The sequence below is a fragment of the Taeniopygia guttata genome, chromosome 5 (assembly GCF_048771995.1).
Source record: "Taeniopygia guttata chromosome 5, bTaeGut7.mat, whole genome shotgun sequence".
NCBI classification, from domain to species: domain Eukaryota; kingdom Metazoa; phylum Chordata; class Aves; order Passeriformes; family Estrildidae; genus Taeniopygia; species Taeniopygia guttata.
The window spans coordinates 13,903,079-13,920,075 of record NC_133030.1 but is presented as its reverse complement, the minus strand read 5'-3'; the positions used below and the strand labels follow the sequence as shown (position 1 = coordinate 13,920,075).

The 16,997-nt window shown below is 42.9% G+C and overlaps 1 protein-coding gene across 2 annotated transcripts in view; it reads right to left on the bottom strand.

Annotated features, from left to right (window-relative positions):
- SCUBE2 (signal peptide, CUB domain and EGF like domain containing 2) overlaps window positions 1-16,997 on the bottom strand; it is a 39,642-nt gene that overhangs the window by 11,869 nt on the left and 10,776 nt on the right. The window contains exons 5-16 of one of the 2 annotated variants that reach the window (XM_002197452.7): window positions 15,554-15,679; window positions 15,052-15,168; window positions 14,114-14,203; window positions 12,913-13,029; window positions 11,740-11,862; window positions 10,074-10,190; window positions 7,656-7,778; window positions 7,059-7,175; window positions 6,393-6,479; window positions 5,601-5,705; window positions 4,554-4,709; window positions 4,028-4,231 (exon numbers count right to left, since the gene is read on the bottom strand). In XM_002197452.7, the coding sequence (XP_002197488.4) occupies window positions 4,028-4,231; window positions 4,554-4,709; window positions 5,601-5,705; window positions 6,393-6,479; window positions 7,059-7,175; window positions 7,656-7,778; window positions 10,074-10,190; window positions 11,740-11,862; window positions 12,913-13,029; window positions 14,114-14,203; window positions 15,052-15,168; window positions 15,554-15,679 (1,482 nt within the window). The remainder of the gene's footprint in view (window positions 1-4,027; window positions 4,232-4,553; window positions 4,710-5,600; window positions 5,706-6,392; window positions 6,480-7,058; window positions 7,176-7,655; window positions 7,779-10,073; window positions 10,191-11,739; window positions 11,863-12,912; window positions 13,030-14,113; window positions 14,204-15,051; window positions 15,169-15,553; window positions 15,680-16,997) is intronic. The other variant, XM_072929622.1, reaches the window with a different exon arrangement.

Here is a 16,997-nt window from a genome sequence, read left to right as displayed (position 1 = left end):
GCAGGAAAAACAGCACCCTTCTTGAATCTATGATTTTCAGGGCAAGCAGGTTAGCAGGAAAAATAGCTCCCTTTTCCCCCATTTGATAAACTCGTTTCTTCTTCTTGGATTTTCATAAAATTGTAAAAAAACCAAAAAAACCCCAACAGTTATGCAACACAACTATTCATTATAATGACTGCAAAGGCAGGCAGCATTTTGCTTTTCCTTTTAGATACTTCAAACTTTTCTAATGCCAGTATCATACCATATCCAAACCCTTGAGACGTGGTTCATCATTTTGGATGAAATGTTATTATCTTATTTGCATATTCTCAGCTGAGGGGACAAAGCTGCTGAATGCTGAGCAACGAAATGCACTGACACCTCCCACACAAGATGAAGCTGCCCATCATTTCCAGCAGAGCAGTGCTTGTGCCAGTCCTGCTCATGCCTGCTGTTCTCTGAGGTGATAGCTCTTTGGGGAAACCCACTTGAAACTGCTGTGGAGCAAGGACAGGCTGTCATATCCTTTTTTGCGTCCACTTCAGGAAATGGTAATTCTCAGTGCCTCCTTCTACCTCTGAAAGTATTGGTGCATCCAAGAAAAAAAAAAAAAGAACCCACACTAAAAAACCACCAAAAATATATTAAAAAAAAAAAAAAGCAAAACCAAATAGAACAGGCAAGGTGTGCTTTTGATGCCATGGGATGTGATCAAGGTATGACAGAGTTTTAAACAGTGGAAGAGCAGCTAAATTGCTTGTTGCTTGAACTAATTTTCTTTCAATACAGAGGTTTCTGGAAAAACACTTTCTGAAAAGGAACTGGTATTAACTGGTATTACTTAAACAGTTGGTCTTTGGCTGATAAATCTCTCAGAAGTCAAGCTCATACTGGAGAAGGAACACTTGTAGCCAGGCTAGTGAGTGAAACTGCATTCTCCCCAAGACAAATCTCCTCTCAAGGCATCACGTAGCATTTCCAGCATGCTCAGAGGGTTCACACACAGACTTGATGCACTGACAATACCAATATGGGTGTTCATTACCTTAAGATCTACTTCAACACAGAAAAATCATACTTCTGCTAAGAGAATCCAGTTCTCTGGGAAGGCTGATGAAAGTTCCATTTTGCTGTATGCATTTCATGGGATAGCCATGATTCTGGACCTGTCACTGGTTGCTCCTTACTCACTGGAAGCCATACTCAGGACTTCATGGGATTAACCAACATGAGCCAGTGTTGAATAGGCTCATCAAAAATACAGAACTCACACATAAGGTAGAAAAATGCAATATTTGACCCTCTAAATCATCAGAAAATCCCAAACAGCAATGTACAATATACAGCAAAGGTGAAATTCACCACTCTATTCCTTGGAATCGGCAGTGAATTCCCTTTTACCAGCAATAGCTGTTTAAAGAACAGCAGGCACACAAGTGCAAGCATCCAGCATATTAACGATGATAAAATACCCTGGAAACCACATGTAATTTGTTCCTGGTGTCTTCCTAATGCTTTTCTTCTGCACTGTGCCCCACTCAAGACCGTAGGAATTAAGACAGGAAAATCAGGGATAGAACTACCTCACCAGAAGTGTGAAACAAAATGAAATTTATCTTGCTGCTGCAATTGCAGGCCAGTTACCCAGCACAAAAGTAGCCAGAGCAGAAGCTGGACTCTCCCTCTGACACTGCTCAAATATAAATAACGTTTCAGACAGTGCTGTGCCAGGGGAATTATACAAGAGGACCAAAGCTGTATCTAACCTAACCATACTCCAAGTATTTGAAAACAATGTACTAAAACCTGCATTTTATTCAGGTTTCAAAGAAGATCTGTAAGACCCTTTGACTTGCTTTGTTCCCTCACTGCTTCCTACTCCTCTGGCCAGACTGAGCACAAGTCCTTAGCTGTCCAGAGGCCACATCCACTGCCTGCACTGAATCATCTGCTGACCAGCATCTCTTGCTGTGCACCACTTTCTCCCCAGAACCACCAGCATGGCTATAGGTAAGCAGACCCCCAGGCCCATCCAGAAGAAGCTCTGCAAAACAATCAGACCAAAACAAAGAAACAAAAACCACAACACCCTCGCACAGATCTCCGAAGTAGCTCCTTGCCTTTCTTCACACTGTTCCCACTCTATTCTCCTCTCCCCAGCCTGTTTCTTAGCTCCTGCCTGGCAGTCCAAGCAGCAGCACCAGCCCCCCCCCGGTCCCACCTTACCCATTCACCCTGGGACAATCAGCTTTTTCTAAGGAAATGAGGTGTCCCTAACAACCTGTGGGTACTTTTATGTCCTCTCAGCAACAGGGAGCTGTCTGCCCAGCTCCCAGCAGCCTGACAAGTGCTGTAGGGAGGTATCAAAGATACTAATTTTCTGGACATTTAATGAAAATAAGCAGGGGAATAAGTGCAAGGAGGGAGCCTTTAACATCTGTGTAAGGGAAAGGCTGCAGTGTGAGTTTCACCTCCCGTTTGACCACAGCAAATGTCCACAAGGATGTGGCCTGAGTAATTCAGCTGAAGAAAGGAAGGTTCATTTAGTGACTGCACCTTGTTAGGCACGAGCAAATCAAACCATAAGGCATGAGACACACAGGGCCATTGCACTGCTCCCAGCAGCACCTGCTAGAACAAACTGTGGCACCAACTCAGCACCAGAAGAGGCCTGACTTCTACAAATTGTTCTTCAAAACCTTTGTCTTCTTGTGCTCAGTGATTCTGTTTTAACCACGGGCAGGCTGTTTGTGCTCACCCCACCAAAGAGCTTTCTGGGCAGGCATTGCCCAAAACTCCCTTTTCTCTCTGAGCTAGCACAGAAATGCCACGTATGCTTCTCGTTTGTGCTGCGGCATTAAACTGATTCTGCAGCTACCTAAAAACATTTTGTTTCTTTCCTCTTCCAATTTCTAATGGTAATTCACATTGCCTTCTCCACCTGCAACATTTTTAGCTTACTCATCTCTGTTTTTTCCAGATGAAATCACAAATGTCTTCAGAGTCATGCTGCACTCCATACAATTGGAATGACAGATTTTTTTAAACCCTCCCTTTAGCATCCAACCAAATAGCTTGAAAATATCCTTGTAAACTCATCTTGGTGAGCTTTCCAGAATTTTTGAGATTTATTGCAATGTTCCAAGAAAAAAAAAAAAAAGAACTCTTACAGCTTTTTCTGAGATTTCCTGAGTAATTCCCTGCTTGCTTGCACAGATGTTTTAAATGATTTGTCTGTTCTACGAATCCAAGTTTTTCTAGAGTTAGCAAAACCGGATTGGAACATCTATTCTTAGGCCAAATGCTGCTGCTGGAAGACATACTAATTCAATGTGACAAGCATTTTAAAGGCTTGCTGATTCACAATCCACCTACATGCTGCCTACCCCGTGCAGCCTGAATTAGCTGTCATGGTTGTTAGGCCTCTGTTAAGATGTAGCATCTGACCCCTCTCCTTAACTTTTGTTCTTTGGAAGCATTTACTACGGACTGCATTATGGTGGTGCCCTCCAGTGCCATGATAATTAAGACTTTTCTCAGTGATGGCCTATAAAATCTCCATGAATTTATAACTCTGTTGTGAAGATTGTCTGGGACTCTGAGCTTAGTCAGCAAAGTGAATGTGACTGTATGAAATTCTGAGCAGCCTTTTCCTTGGGACGAGGAAGAGGTGAGCTGTGCACAAGCTCAGGAACACAGCATTACTAAATTATTACTAAATGTAGTCTTAAAAGTAGCATTGGTGATGTCAAGGCAATTGGTGCCTGATGTTATTTATTCCCAGGATTTCCACCTTCGAGCTTATTACAGGCTGTGCATCAGCTGTAGTGCAGTGCAGCAAGCCCTTGTTCTACTCTGTAACACACCCATTGCCAACAACTAATTCACAGAGAGGGTTTCAGCAGCACTAACAGCACCCCCACTTTTGCACACCCAGCCCTGCTCTCTCCTGGACAAGTGAACCTCGATCCCTGCGAGCTCCAGGCTGAGCAAAGCAGCGAAGCCCACGAGGTTCTCCATCCCCAACCCTCTCATAACTCACCACATCTGAGCCCCGGGTGCAGCTGTCCCACACCACAGGACTGCTGTGGCTCCGAGGGCTTGAGAGCCTTTCTGGCCACCTCGTGCTCCGTGCCGGAGAGGCGGATGCGGAACTGGTCCCTGCTGACCGTCTTCCGCAAGGTGCGGATGGTTTTCCGGAACCGCTTCTCCGTCTTCTTGCGGGCACAGCGCACGTCGCACGTGTCTGAAAAGCATCAGGGGTGAAAGCTGCTCTGAGTGACCGTGTACAACATCCCACCCAATTCCAAACACCAACCAACTCAAATCACTGAGAAAGCACCTTCTGGGAGCAAGTCTGAAATCCTCAAGGACAAATACACTGGGCAGCTCTTTGATCTTTGGAGCCATCCCCATCCCTCACTCTTTCTGAAGCAGTAAAATTAATGTTCAAAACAGGAGATACTTTTCATCATCATTTGGCATACAGACAGAAGTGAAAAATACAGAAATTAAGGAGCAAACGGCAAGAAGCTTCAAAGCGCACCTGGAATTATTTTCCAACCAACCTGTCACCTCCTTCCGGCTCATTTCAAGCTCAAAGTCCGCAGTGATAAAAATCTCTCTCGTCGCTGCCAGTCTACTGAGGGCTCCATGAACTTTCTTGCCGGAGCTGCATGTTAGGTTTACATAGTGGAAGCTCTCCATTACTGAATTTTGTCTCTCTGTATGAACAAAATCAAAGGAAGCAAAAGCTTGGCCAGGTCTGTTATTGAACAGCCACTAGTGCTCAGCACGTGGGTCACCATGAAGAGTTAGAGAGCAGCAAACCATCACCTCCATGGGCCAGTAAAAGAACAGTTTGGCCAGTCCCTCACCTGGTGCACCCTCACACAGAGTCATGACCATTCTCATGGCTTCAATGGAAATAAGGTTTAGGTAAAGGAAACACCCAGAATAAGCTCCGGTTCTGGAGTACATAACTTGTCACTGAGCATTCAGTGCAGTTCCTCCCTGTTACTCTGCTAAGGACAAACAATCAGACACACTGATTCATCATATTGTTTAATGACTCCTTTCCCCCATTTTTTTTTTTTTTAATATTCCTCCTCATTTTCTGCTGACTTTGTAAATTCCCAGGCTATTCTTTCTGCTTTGGAGCAGATGGAAGAGTTGACCTCGCTGCATCCATCTGGGGCTGCTGAAGTATGAAAGGAAGACAAGAGACAAGAGGAATAACCTTAGGACAATAGAGTCAGCATAAAAGGTCAGATTTTTCAACAAGGCACCAGGCAGTAAGGAGCAGGTGAGAAAGGAACGAAGAGAAAGATAAAAAGAGGAAAGAAAGGAAGGAATCAAATTAACAAAAAGAATTGTTGATTTTACTGAGAATTTATTAGCAGTATTACAAACAAAAAAAGGATAAGGGCTTTCCTAGCAAGACTGTGAGGATGCCACAAGGAAATCCTGGGATCTGAAATAATTGTTGCAAGAGTCATGGCCAAGCAGGAAGAAGTGAAGAACAGAAAGCCTTCAGTCCTCTATGCTTTGCTTGTGGTGTACTTCATATCTGGAAAACACTTAGCCCTTGCTTACCTGCATTTTTATATTCATACCTGGTATCATCTGCTCCAGACCTTCTTGAAATATCTCAGTCTTTCTCAAACTACATTTTCCTTCATTTAATTTAAAGGTTACGCTTATCTTGATGGCTGAAGCATCTTCAGGAAGAAACAATTAAACATGGTATTTTAAAAAAGGGAATAGAAAATTGAGATATCCCTAATGTCACACCACAATGATGACAACAAAAAATATGCTGATATGAAGTGATCATCACAGAAAACCTAATGAGATGTCAGAACCCTCCTGCTGTGAAGTTGGTTCACAATTAGAATTAGAATGATGTGTAGTAAATCTTATTAGGAAAAAAAAAAAAAAAAAAAAAAAGAGAGAGATAGAGAAAGGAGATCAAGACTGGATCTACTGTTGGGTGAATTGAATAAGGGTGAGCTGAAATCAAAGGAGACACTCCAAATAATTTCAGAAAGTAGTTTATGTCTATGGCTGTAAATGCCTTCTAAACTGTTACTGTCCAACAGCTCTACCTAAACACATTGTCTGTTGCCCACACTGTCCAGGTTTGGATGACTAAAAGGAGACATAACTCCTGGTCTAAGTGTTTATTTCACTACTGATCTTTATTTTTAATTCTCAGTTTGAATGATGCTGATGAAGCAGCACAAGGGGAATTTTCTGCATCAATCATGAACTACAATCACAAGGAAGAGGAAGAAAAAAGTGATAGATTACAAGAGGGGGTAAAAAGTCAACAGAAATACCTTTGTTTCACAGTTATCAATGAAAATAAATCAACCAAACTATGTAACAGTAAATGTGGTGATTACCCAGCCAGCTGGAAGCGTTTGCATTTTGCTGCTTTTTCTTAAGCTGAGAGGACCTGCCACAGGTGAGGGTGTAGGCATCCTGTGTTCCTAACAGACAGACAGACAGTAAAGATACAGGCACAGTGCACACACCGAGGACTCCTGCAGCATAACACCTCTTAAATTTGTTGATTGCCATCAGCACACAATGCTGTTCATACAATACTCCACATCAGAGCTTGTCCCTGCTTAAGCCATTCAAAGGATTCAGGAAGAGAAAGAGCACCAGTCCCATAAGCAGCAGCTGATTCCTGTGGGATGGAGGGGCTGTGTGGGCAAAATCCCAGACCCCACGCAGGGCTGGAATGCCTTTGCCCCATTCACCAGTGCCTCTCAGGGCCAATTAAGGAATGGCCCATGGAGCACAGAGAATTCTTCCCTGTCCTCCCCAGCTTCAAAAAGAGACTTGTTGTGAGAAGGGAATCTGAGGGTAGAGTGGTTATAAAAGGCAAGGAAAGAGGGGCTTTCCTGGACACTGTCAGGGATATAGCCCTTTATTATCTGCAGTGAAAGAGGAAAGATCTCTGTTTATTGACTGCTTCTTGGGGCTTTCTTGACAGTGAGGAGGTTGGTCACCCTTACACTCTGTACAGAATCACCTGCTCAGTTCTGTCAGCTCTGACTTACCAGAGAATACCTGGACATCTGGAGAGCAGCTCAGAAAGCATCTATCACTCCCACCACTCTTAATGCAGTGCAGCAATACCTTGGGTGACGCATTATCAGACAAGGGATCTTTTGTCTCTAGATAGGATAAAACAAACACTCACAGAATTAAAACATCTACCTTCACCCTACCAATAAATCAGCATGCAGCTGCTTTTGTAGCCAGTACATGAGAGCACCCATGCAATTAATATGCTGTTTAGACAGAAAATTAAAGCCAAATAAAATCACTGGAAGATCACACCGCAAAAGCAACTTCCTTTGTCATGAGCAAGCCTTCTCGTGCAGATGAACAAAAGGAAATAGAAGAACGAGCTAGATAAAAGCACAGGAAAGAAAGCATCAAAATCCCTCAAAGTATCTCCTGTTTTTGGGGTTGGTTTGCTGTTTGTTTTTATGAGTTTCAACATCACTATCATCATGCCTTGCTCAAAATCAAAGCAGAATACCAGGAACAATGACTCATTCCACTTAACTGGACAGACGATCAAATTTGACTGTAACCATATGGCCCACCAAACACATCAGGAGTAGAAATGCATTTATTAGACACCTTACCAACACAGTCCTTTTTATTCCAGTGTAGCTTGTAGTTAGACTGACACAGGCATTCATAATCCCCCAGTGTGTTCACACACAGCTGCTGGCAACCACCATTGTTGATGCTACATTCATTAATATCTGCAGAGGAAAGGTAAAGGATACTTTAAAAAAGTTGCTCTTCTCAAAGTTATGCACTCAAACTCCACTAGGTAAATGTGGACACAAATACTGCTCAGTAGGGTCTTGAAAAGACTTCATGGATGCTGCCTGGACACCCACCTCGAAATAGTTTGTCTTCATGGAAATCCCTTGATAAATGGCAAAGCAGACCAAATACTGGTGGCTCATAATTAAACAATATCCGGCCTCAGCAATATGATAACAAATCAACTCTAAGAAAAGCAGATCAAGTAAAATCTGTGTTGCACTGTGTCTGGTTAACTAATATTTCTAATTTTAAATAAAAACAGAGAACAGGGCAGGATTCATACTGAACAATGCTCCAAAGTGTTCTGATAGATGCAACTACTGTGGAACACTTTGGCTGTGTGGGCAAACACCACCATTATGTCCCCCTTGTCTCTTTTGGCCAATTATACGATTTTGGAGCCTTGTCCCACCCAGTAAATGCCAACAGGAGGAGAAATTACCAACAACACAACACATGCTGCTTCTGGTGCAAACTTGCATGCTGATGCAGAATGCTCCATTCAGCAGTGCTGCATCCCAGGGTCAGCACTGGGGCCAATACTATTTATCCTCTTCATTAAACCTGGATGGTGGGACAAGAGTTCACCCACAGCAAGGCCACAGATGAGACAAAACTGGGAGGAGTGGCTGATGCACCAGATGGTTGTGCCACTATTCAGAGGGACCTTGACTGCCTGGAGAAATGGGTCAATAGGAATCTCATGAATTTCAACAAAGGGAAATGCAAAGGTCTCTGTCTCCTCCTCACCCTGAGGAGGGCTTCACTTCTCCCCCAGAGCTTTATGGCAATTGTACATAAATCCAGAAAGCTGCCATCAAGAAACCTGCTGAAAGACCCATAAAGTTTGTGCACCTGAGGGTACCTACTTCCACACACAGTTACCTCAGTGCTAGTAAGTTCTTGTCACTGCTGTCCCCAGACTAGACACCCTCTAAATAACAATTTGTTAGAGAACGCTGTGAAAACATCACAAAACCAGTCTGATTTGGAGGGAAAAATGTGCTTTTAACAGAAGTGATACAGCAGGGGTAGGAATGAGCAGCAGAGGAATAATGGAGAAAGAAGGCAACACCTTAAACTGGTACTGCTGTCTAAAATACCACAAATCTCTGCTTTTCCTTGACCTTTTCTTAGGATCCCAACCTCTTATCTCCAACACTTAGTGACTTCTTCCACAGAGATCAGGAGTGTTCTATCAGCTCTGACCAACCTGTGATTGCCAGTCAATGATGCTAGGAGGATTAATTAACATCTTCTGCATGGAGGTATGACAATAAAAGGCCAATTAGCAGCCAAATGCAAAATTGCAGTTCCTTTTCCTCACTGGTGTCCAAAAGAAATTGAACTAATGCAGATAAATTATTTAGAAGTCATCTTTTACTAAGTAGACAACATGACAGTGCTATTCCTTATCCAGTAAAGTTCCCATGTTCATCAGGACAAAACACAGTGATGTTGTAGCCCTGTAATCTTATTTGCAGAATTTCTAGAGGAAGAGGGTAGAATAGACAGGCACACAGAGATTTCTGAATTGTTATCTCCAACTGTGCTCATTCAGCCTCAGAAGTAAACAGGTCTTACTCAGAATTAAGTAAACTTTGGACTCAGTTAGGTCTTGCCTAAAGCTTATATAAAACAAGCTTGATTCCATTTAGTGTCCCAGTTATTTGTGTTTCCTCATGTTAATTCTGGGAATTTGTCACATGTCGAGCTTGTATGAAGAACTTTCTTTGTAGGAAAGACATAAAAATTTAAGAGTATTAATCTTGGCCAGAGTAAAGTGGCACTACATCAGCTAAATTCCAACCTACATCACATGAGGATCTGACATGTGCACCTGCAGAACTGTAATTATCAGAGTTATTCAGAGCTTTCTTTTCTTCAAGCCCTAGTCTACTGACTTTTCACTGAAGTCAATGACTCTTCTGCATGTGGAAATTGTATTGAATTATGGACTTCAGATCCAAGCAGAAAACCCATCAGTTTGTCCTAATAGTTACAGGTCCCTTTTGCATGCATGGTGTAAAGGCAAAATCACTTGAGCAAAGACAGGAAGAAGCAGGATCAATTTCTCCTTTTCCTGTGTCTCATTATCACAGCAAGGGGTAAAATTTACTCTGTAGGCCGGCTGGGTCTGCATCAGTTTGTGTCCTGCAGGGACTGTGAGCAGGCCAGTGGGACCCTGCCTGTGTCCCAGGGGCTGTGGTGTGTCTGTAACTCACCTGCACAGTGGGTGAAGCCATAGAGGGCGTATCCCCTGTTACAGGTGCACTCGAAGGTGCCGGGGTGGTTGATGCACGTGTGGTCGCACGCCCGCTCGAAGGAGCACTCGTCAACATCTGCAAGGTTTAAAGGGAGGCATCAGCACCTCTCAGGCTGCCCAGGGAGCCCTGAGGAGCCCACAGAGTTCAGCAACTGCAGGGATTTATGTGAGCTAAGCAGATTCTTTCAAAGCACACAAAGTAACATAATGAAATGACAGTTTTTAAAAGAACGCTGGGTTTGCCAAACAAGCTTTTTCTTGGCAAGAGTAAAAACTGGAGTTACATTTTTATAATTATGTTTAAATCAAATTATTTCTCTCCTATGGGAGAATAAAACTGCTGACAAAACTCTTATTTCATTAGGATTACTCTACATAGAAATTAAGTCAATGAAGGAAAATATTGCCTTTGTTTTTTCCTCCCTAAATGAAGCTCTATTTGAATATACAGCATCTGATTTACATCTGCCGAAAATCTCAGTGTTCTCTGAGAATGAACATTCATTATACCATCAAAAGCACCTAAAATTTCTGTGCTAGTACATTTTGCATGCCAGGTAAGAATGTTGCAAGACACAGAAAAAGTTCACATCAACTTCACTAGCACTTTTCATCAGTCTTTTTTCTTGGGCATACAGCATGATATCACTTTTGAAACAGTCTGGGAAAAGCAACAGAAGTGACAGGGGCAAAAGGGAATTGCAAGTCTTTAAGATACATTCATAATCAGATTTAACTTAAATAAAACCCCGAACTGTCTCAAAAATCAGATGTTTATACAGTAAGTTTTTTTCCATATAAATAGTTGTCCTTCTTTGCCTATTCATAAAGAATAAGAATACACAAAGAAACCCAGGTGAAAATTACTTTCTCTTGATCAGTTCCGTTTTCTGAAATTCACCTTTAATGTCATCTGGTTGCCTAGGAAATCACATAATTCACCATTTGGCTGACTGAACTGACATTGTTTCATCCTTTTGTTTTTCCACAACCACAGACCATTTTGATCTTCAACATTTTTTTGTGCATTTAAGCAGCTTAAATACAATTGCTAAATCTATATGCACAAACCACTACAGAGCAAAGCAAATATGCTTTGTAGGTCTCACAGGAGAAATCCATGTCATCCTCAAAAGAAAATGCTTCGTGATGTTTTAGGGAACAGAGATCCCAGCCTGTCTACAGACTTAAAATTTCATACATCTTGTTATGTCTTTTTCCTTTAATAATGAGCTCATGGCAACTAAATATCCTTTTAAGAAGTAATAGTTTCACTGCAATGGTGAATCAGTCAGAAAGATGGAGAGAGAGACATTGCCTAATTTTCCCTGTAAATTATTTTAAGATCACCAAGGCAGGGTGAAGCATTAACCTCATAGAGAGCTTTTTAATATGATGCTATCTCTGTCCCTTCCAGATAATAGCTCACTGTGCCATTAAACTTATCTCCTACAATAGCATCAAGCCAACTGTATTAACTCAACAACTGTTTCAGAAGAAAAAAATCCAAACTGAGGAATGGAAATGATTCTGGAGTCCATTATCACTTCATCATTGTAGTAGATGTCCAAACCATGCTGATTTGTTCTACTTTTGTTGTACCATTGTCTCCCCAGTGCACATACCTTGACAGGACTTTTCATCTGTTAATAATTTAAATCCTTTTCTGCAGCTGCAATCAAAACTGCCAACAGTGTTTTTACAGAAATGATCACAGCCTCCATTATTGGACTGGCATTCATCAATATCTGTAACAAGAAAAAAAAAAAGGCTTCAGCAAATTAACACAGAGCTTCAGCACTCAACCTACTCCACTGCCAGATTCAGAAAATAGTCACGTCCAGTCAGTTGGAGGAGCCCAGAAACAAAATCTAGTGAGACTACCACAAATTAAGGAAGGAAGATCAGATCCAATTCTTAAGAATGATCCAGCCCATTCAGCCCCAGGACAGTGTTATTTGCTCTCATTTAATGCATTCCTGTCAGCTGCATTTGGATAATGCATTCATAAAAAACCATTCCCTAAGTTCTGGTTGGAAACACTTTGTCTCCAAGGCTCTCTAAGAGGTTTTAGTATTTTAAACATTCTCTCTGTTTCCTTTCTGTAAGCCCTGCAGAAATCTCAGGCAGAGATTTCTGATCTACCTGACTTTTAGATTTCCTGATCTACCCCGTCCTTTTCATGGCAATATGAGAATGAGGCCTTTATCTAATATTAATTGACTCAGGCCTAAGGATTTAATCATTTTTACTTAGCAGAACAGCTTTAACATCTAATTACTGGAAAAGCAATATAACATACAACCTAACCGTGCCTTTGCTCCTTGCCAGAGCTCTCATTAGAGCTGCTTGGAGCAGTGCATATTTATAAAACACATCCCTGTTTACACACTGGTGTTTACTGACCAACTCTCTGATGCCCAGCTGGCTGTGGGTAGCGGGGCAGGCTGCTGGGCTGGATACCTGTGAGCAGCCACGCACCTGCCAGCCCCAGCCAGTGCTGACCTCTGCTTGTCAACAGAGCTCTTTCAGCTCTCCCAAAACTGACCTCTGGGAAACGAGGCACAGGAGGTGGAAGTGGAGAGCAGGAGGGCAGAGAAGAGGAGATTCCCTGCATGTGATACACCTGAGGTGAGGGAAACCACAGCCTCTACCCCTGGTTGGTGCAGTCCTTCCTTCGGAGAGCACAGCGGTTTTCCTCTGGACGCTGGGTTGCCTCCATTTGGAGGTGTGTGTCTTATAGGACCTGGTAACACCTAATAGCTGTTGGCACATGTGTCCAGCAGTATAAACCCCACCTTTGCATGTCTTGCCATCAAACTGGAGCGTGAAGCCCACGGGGCAGCTGCAGTGGACCCCGGTGGAGGTGTCCTTACAGGTGCGATCGCAGCCGCCGTTGTTCACCGCGCACGTTTCTGGCAACGAGACAGAGCTCAGGTTTCCCCAGGGAAATTGCAATGGCAGCAAGAAACATAGCACACTGCTATTCAAACATTCAGCCTAGAACACACTGCTAAATACATGTGTTGGCAAAATCCCTGCCTCAGATATTTCCAGGCTTTTTGTGGAAACTCTACAAACCAAAATGCTGTCTCTGGGTATTCCATTTGTGTCTTAAATCCCTGCTCCTCGATGATGAATCTGTTACTGTCAGTCAGTTTCCTTATGCCCACAGTGGATTCTGGCTGCTCCCCTGACACTTCTCCCCAGTGAGACACCTGGTTACACTCAGCACTACTAAATGAGTTTTCTTAAATCCCTCCAGCCTCATCTTCCCTACTACCTGTGTTCCCAGTCATAGTGGGTAACACCTTCACTGAGCATTCCCTCAGCCTGGGAACCCAGGGGCCATTCCAATCCAAGTTTGTTCCTCTAACTCCCTGTTACGCAAACTGTGCCTAAATCTCACCAAACCTTGCTAGTGAGCACTCTTAAAGCACAGTTCTTCACATCCAAGCAAACAGAAATAACTCACTCTTTGGCATTCATCCTCTTATCAGTCTAACCACCTCAGTCAGTCTAACAACCTTATCACTGGCTGGACAAATACAATTTTACATAGCATGTAAATTGATTGAGAGAATTGCAAAGAACACTTTTTTATGTCTGCTTTTTGAAATTTTCTTTCTAGCTCTGTATCCTCATTTTCTGCAGCATCAAGCATATGCTACTTATTGTCAAGTTTTGAGAGCTTTACAGGCTTATTCCCTCCCAGTCTCTCATCTCATATGTGGTATTGGCAGGCTGTGTTCAACCTCCAAGAGAAGCCAGAGTGCATCTTCTTTCTTCCTCTGTCATTCTTTTTGAAAATAAGGCTATTCATTTGGATGTCTGAACATCAGGGAATAATATTATTTCCTTAAGAGAGAGTGGATCATCTCAGGCAGAATTCAGCCTAGAGCTGAAGGCTACCATGAAAAACCAAAAAAGCCCCACACTAATTCTTCAATGTAAAAGGCTTCAACAAGCAGCAAAATTATTTTGGATCATCACTTTTACCCATAAGCAACCGTCGCTTCACTCTCTTGTCCACATCAGCTGCTGCTGTGGTGTTTCCCTCAGAAACTTCAACAGCAGCTTCTTCGCTCTCTGTAAGGAGCATGAAAAAAGCAAGTGAGTAAAGGTGCCTGAACAGAACCCTCATCTGACATTAACACACACAAACAGCTGCATCACACACTGAATCAGAGACAGTCGGAACTGACCAGGCAGAAATTAATTATTTTTAAAGGGAAAGTAGTAATAAAAATCATGAAGATCCTTCAGTCAAAACCATGAGAATGTTTTGCTTTTTGTGGCTTCCTAAGAGTCATGTTTGCTTCAGTATCCTTAACAAAACAAAAGATGTGGTACAGATGTAGTGAACAGCAGCAAGATGAAAGAACTAACTGAACTGCTCTGTTAGGAACACTCTGTCATCATCCATCGTGGGCTGATTACAACGACCAGCCAGTCATGCCTGAGCATTTGATTTCAATCAACAGACAGCAAACTCTTCCAGAGACTGCAAGAGTTTATAGATCTTAATTGCTTTCTTTACTGGATAACTGCCTTGCCAAAACTATACATTAATTGATTTCAGAGTCCCAGCTTTTACAGATCTACTCCACTCTCTGGTTCACGCTACTGAACAAACTGAACCTAAAATATCCCAGAGGGAAGGAAGCCTGCTTTGGTTAGTGGCAGGCCTCCTATTTCAGGGGGACCAGTGATAATTAAAGGTTGCAACAGTATTAGGTAGCTACTTAAATAGGGAAGCGTAACTTTTTTGGACCAACCAACTCACCCATGCACTATCAGGTTCCTTAATTTCGAACTCCTTGACATTTTCTAGCCATACCATTATGAGGAGCATTAATCTTGCACACACAGCACCACCACATCCCCCCTGGAGCTGGCCATCCACAGAAAACTACTTCCCTGCAGTGCATACTGACCCAGGCAGGTTTTCCCATCCACGTGCATGACGTACTTGGGGTGACATCCACAGACCGGCCCGTGGTCAGCATCATCACACGTGTGCTGGCAGCCCCCATTCCCGTGGTTGCACGTCACTAGGGAGCAAACACATGTCACTCTCACAGGTACTTCCAGCACCTTTGAAGGACAGGGTGCAATTCCACTGCCATCTGAGCATCCAATGCACCTTCCTAGCGTGCCCCTGTGCTGAAGGGCTCTGTGAGACTGAAACACTGCACAGCTCTCTCATGGAGCTGGGCTTCCAGATGTTCCAGCTCCCAGACTACAGCAGACACTACAGCAATCAATAGACCTGTGTGACAGCACCCAGAAAATATATCAATTCTGGTTTAGTTCAAACACACACAGCTCAGGTGGGCCATCCCACGTTAGCTAAAACATACCAAGTCCCATCTCACTGCAAACAGAACACTATTTGTTCACTTTGGAAACCATAAGCAGATGCAGAACGTTGCCTACAAATGCAGCTCCTCTGGTTCTTGGACAGCTCAAATCCTGGTCGGCATTCACAGGCAACTCCTCCCTTGGGTGTTTCTCTGCAGATGTGGGCACAGCCGTGATCTTTGTTCATGCAGCTCATGCCTTCTGTAAAACAGGAAAGGTACAAGAGCATCAGCATCCCCAGCAGCTCTGTGTGCAGGCAACAGAGTCAGTTCAACACACACACAGACTGAGCCTCTGTCTCTGGGATGACTCTGCAGGGCTGGGACAAGAAGTTTCAGCTTACAGAGAGGAAAGGCAGTGACTCCAGTCCTGCAAAGTCAATGGCCCCAAGGTTTCTCCTTCTGTGATCTTTTCTGTGCCCATGTTCTTTGACTGCAAGGTCAAAGAGCAACATCCACAGATTTGTAGAGCTCCTGCATTCTCATCCAACACTCTCACTTAATACTTTTAGGTGATCATAAAACCTCCTCATTTCTTTTATAAAAGTGGCAATGTCCAAGTCTAAAATGAAGTTCTTATTTCTCTGCTTAAAAGAGCAGCCAGCAGACACAGGAATGTTTAGAACAGCAATCACAAGGGTCATCCCAATTTCAGTTCCTGGCTTACAAAGCAGATTCCCAGAGTCATAACCTGTCTCAGCAGTGACCAAGTGCTGAGTCCTGTCTCAGAGCAGGCCAACGTGCAGATTGCACACATGCTGAACATCAATTCTCTTTATTACCATTTTGTTTTCAACTTTTTTTCCGATTTCAGTACACATCACCCAAGATAACCTCACTGGGTATTATCACAATGTTCTGTATTTCTACACACCTTCCCCGTTAGACAGAATTTAGTGCCAGTATCTGCTTTAACCAAATTAAGAATCAGTGTGACACTAATGACTGGGTTGGTTTTGCTACACCTCCTAAAACATTCTGTCATTTTTATCTCTTCCAGTTCATGCACAGAACTTGATTGCCAGTGTGTTTTTTCTTGGCTTTTGCAAAAATATAAAGTCAATTAAAGAGGGAGGAATAGTGTCTAACATTATTGCAAAATCTTATTTCCTCTTGGTCCATGGTTCAGTGCAATCAGTGTCTTTGCCATTTACAAGAAGGCGGTACAGTCTGAACACACACAACACTAAAACACCCAGCAGCTGGCTGAGTTACCCAATGGGATCAACAGACCAAACTAAACAAATAGTTTTTCTTTTAACAGAATACCACAGATTTTTGATTAAGTCCTCTACAGTGCTACAAAGCTAGGAAAGAGAAGACATCTGAATTCTCTCCTCAGGTATACAGAGAGCACACCTTTACCATCAAATTCTCTGCCTTGGCACATTTGGTTTTGAAAGGACAAGTTACACCAAAGTGCTCTTTCTTCTCAATGAGAACATTCCATTTATGAAGACTAAGTGGAACATACTTTGGTTGCAAGGAGTCATCCCACACCACCCCAGTGAACTTCTCTG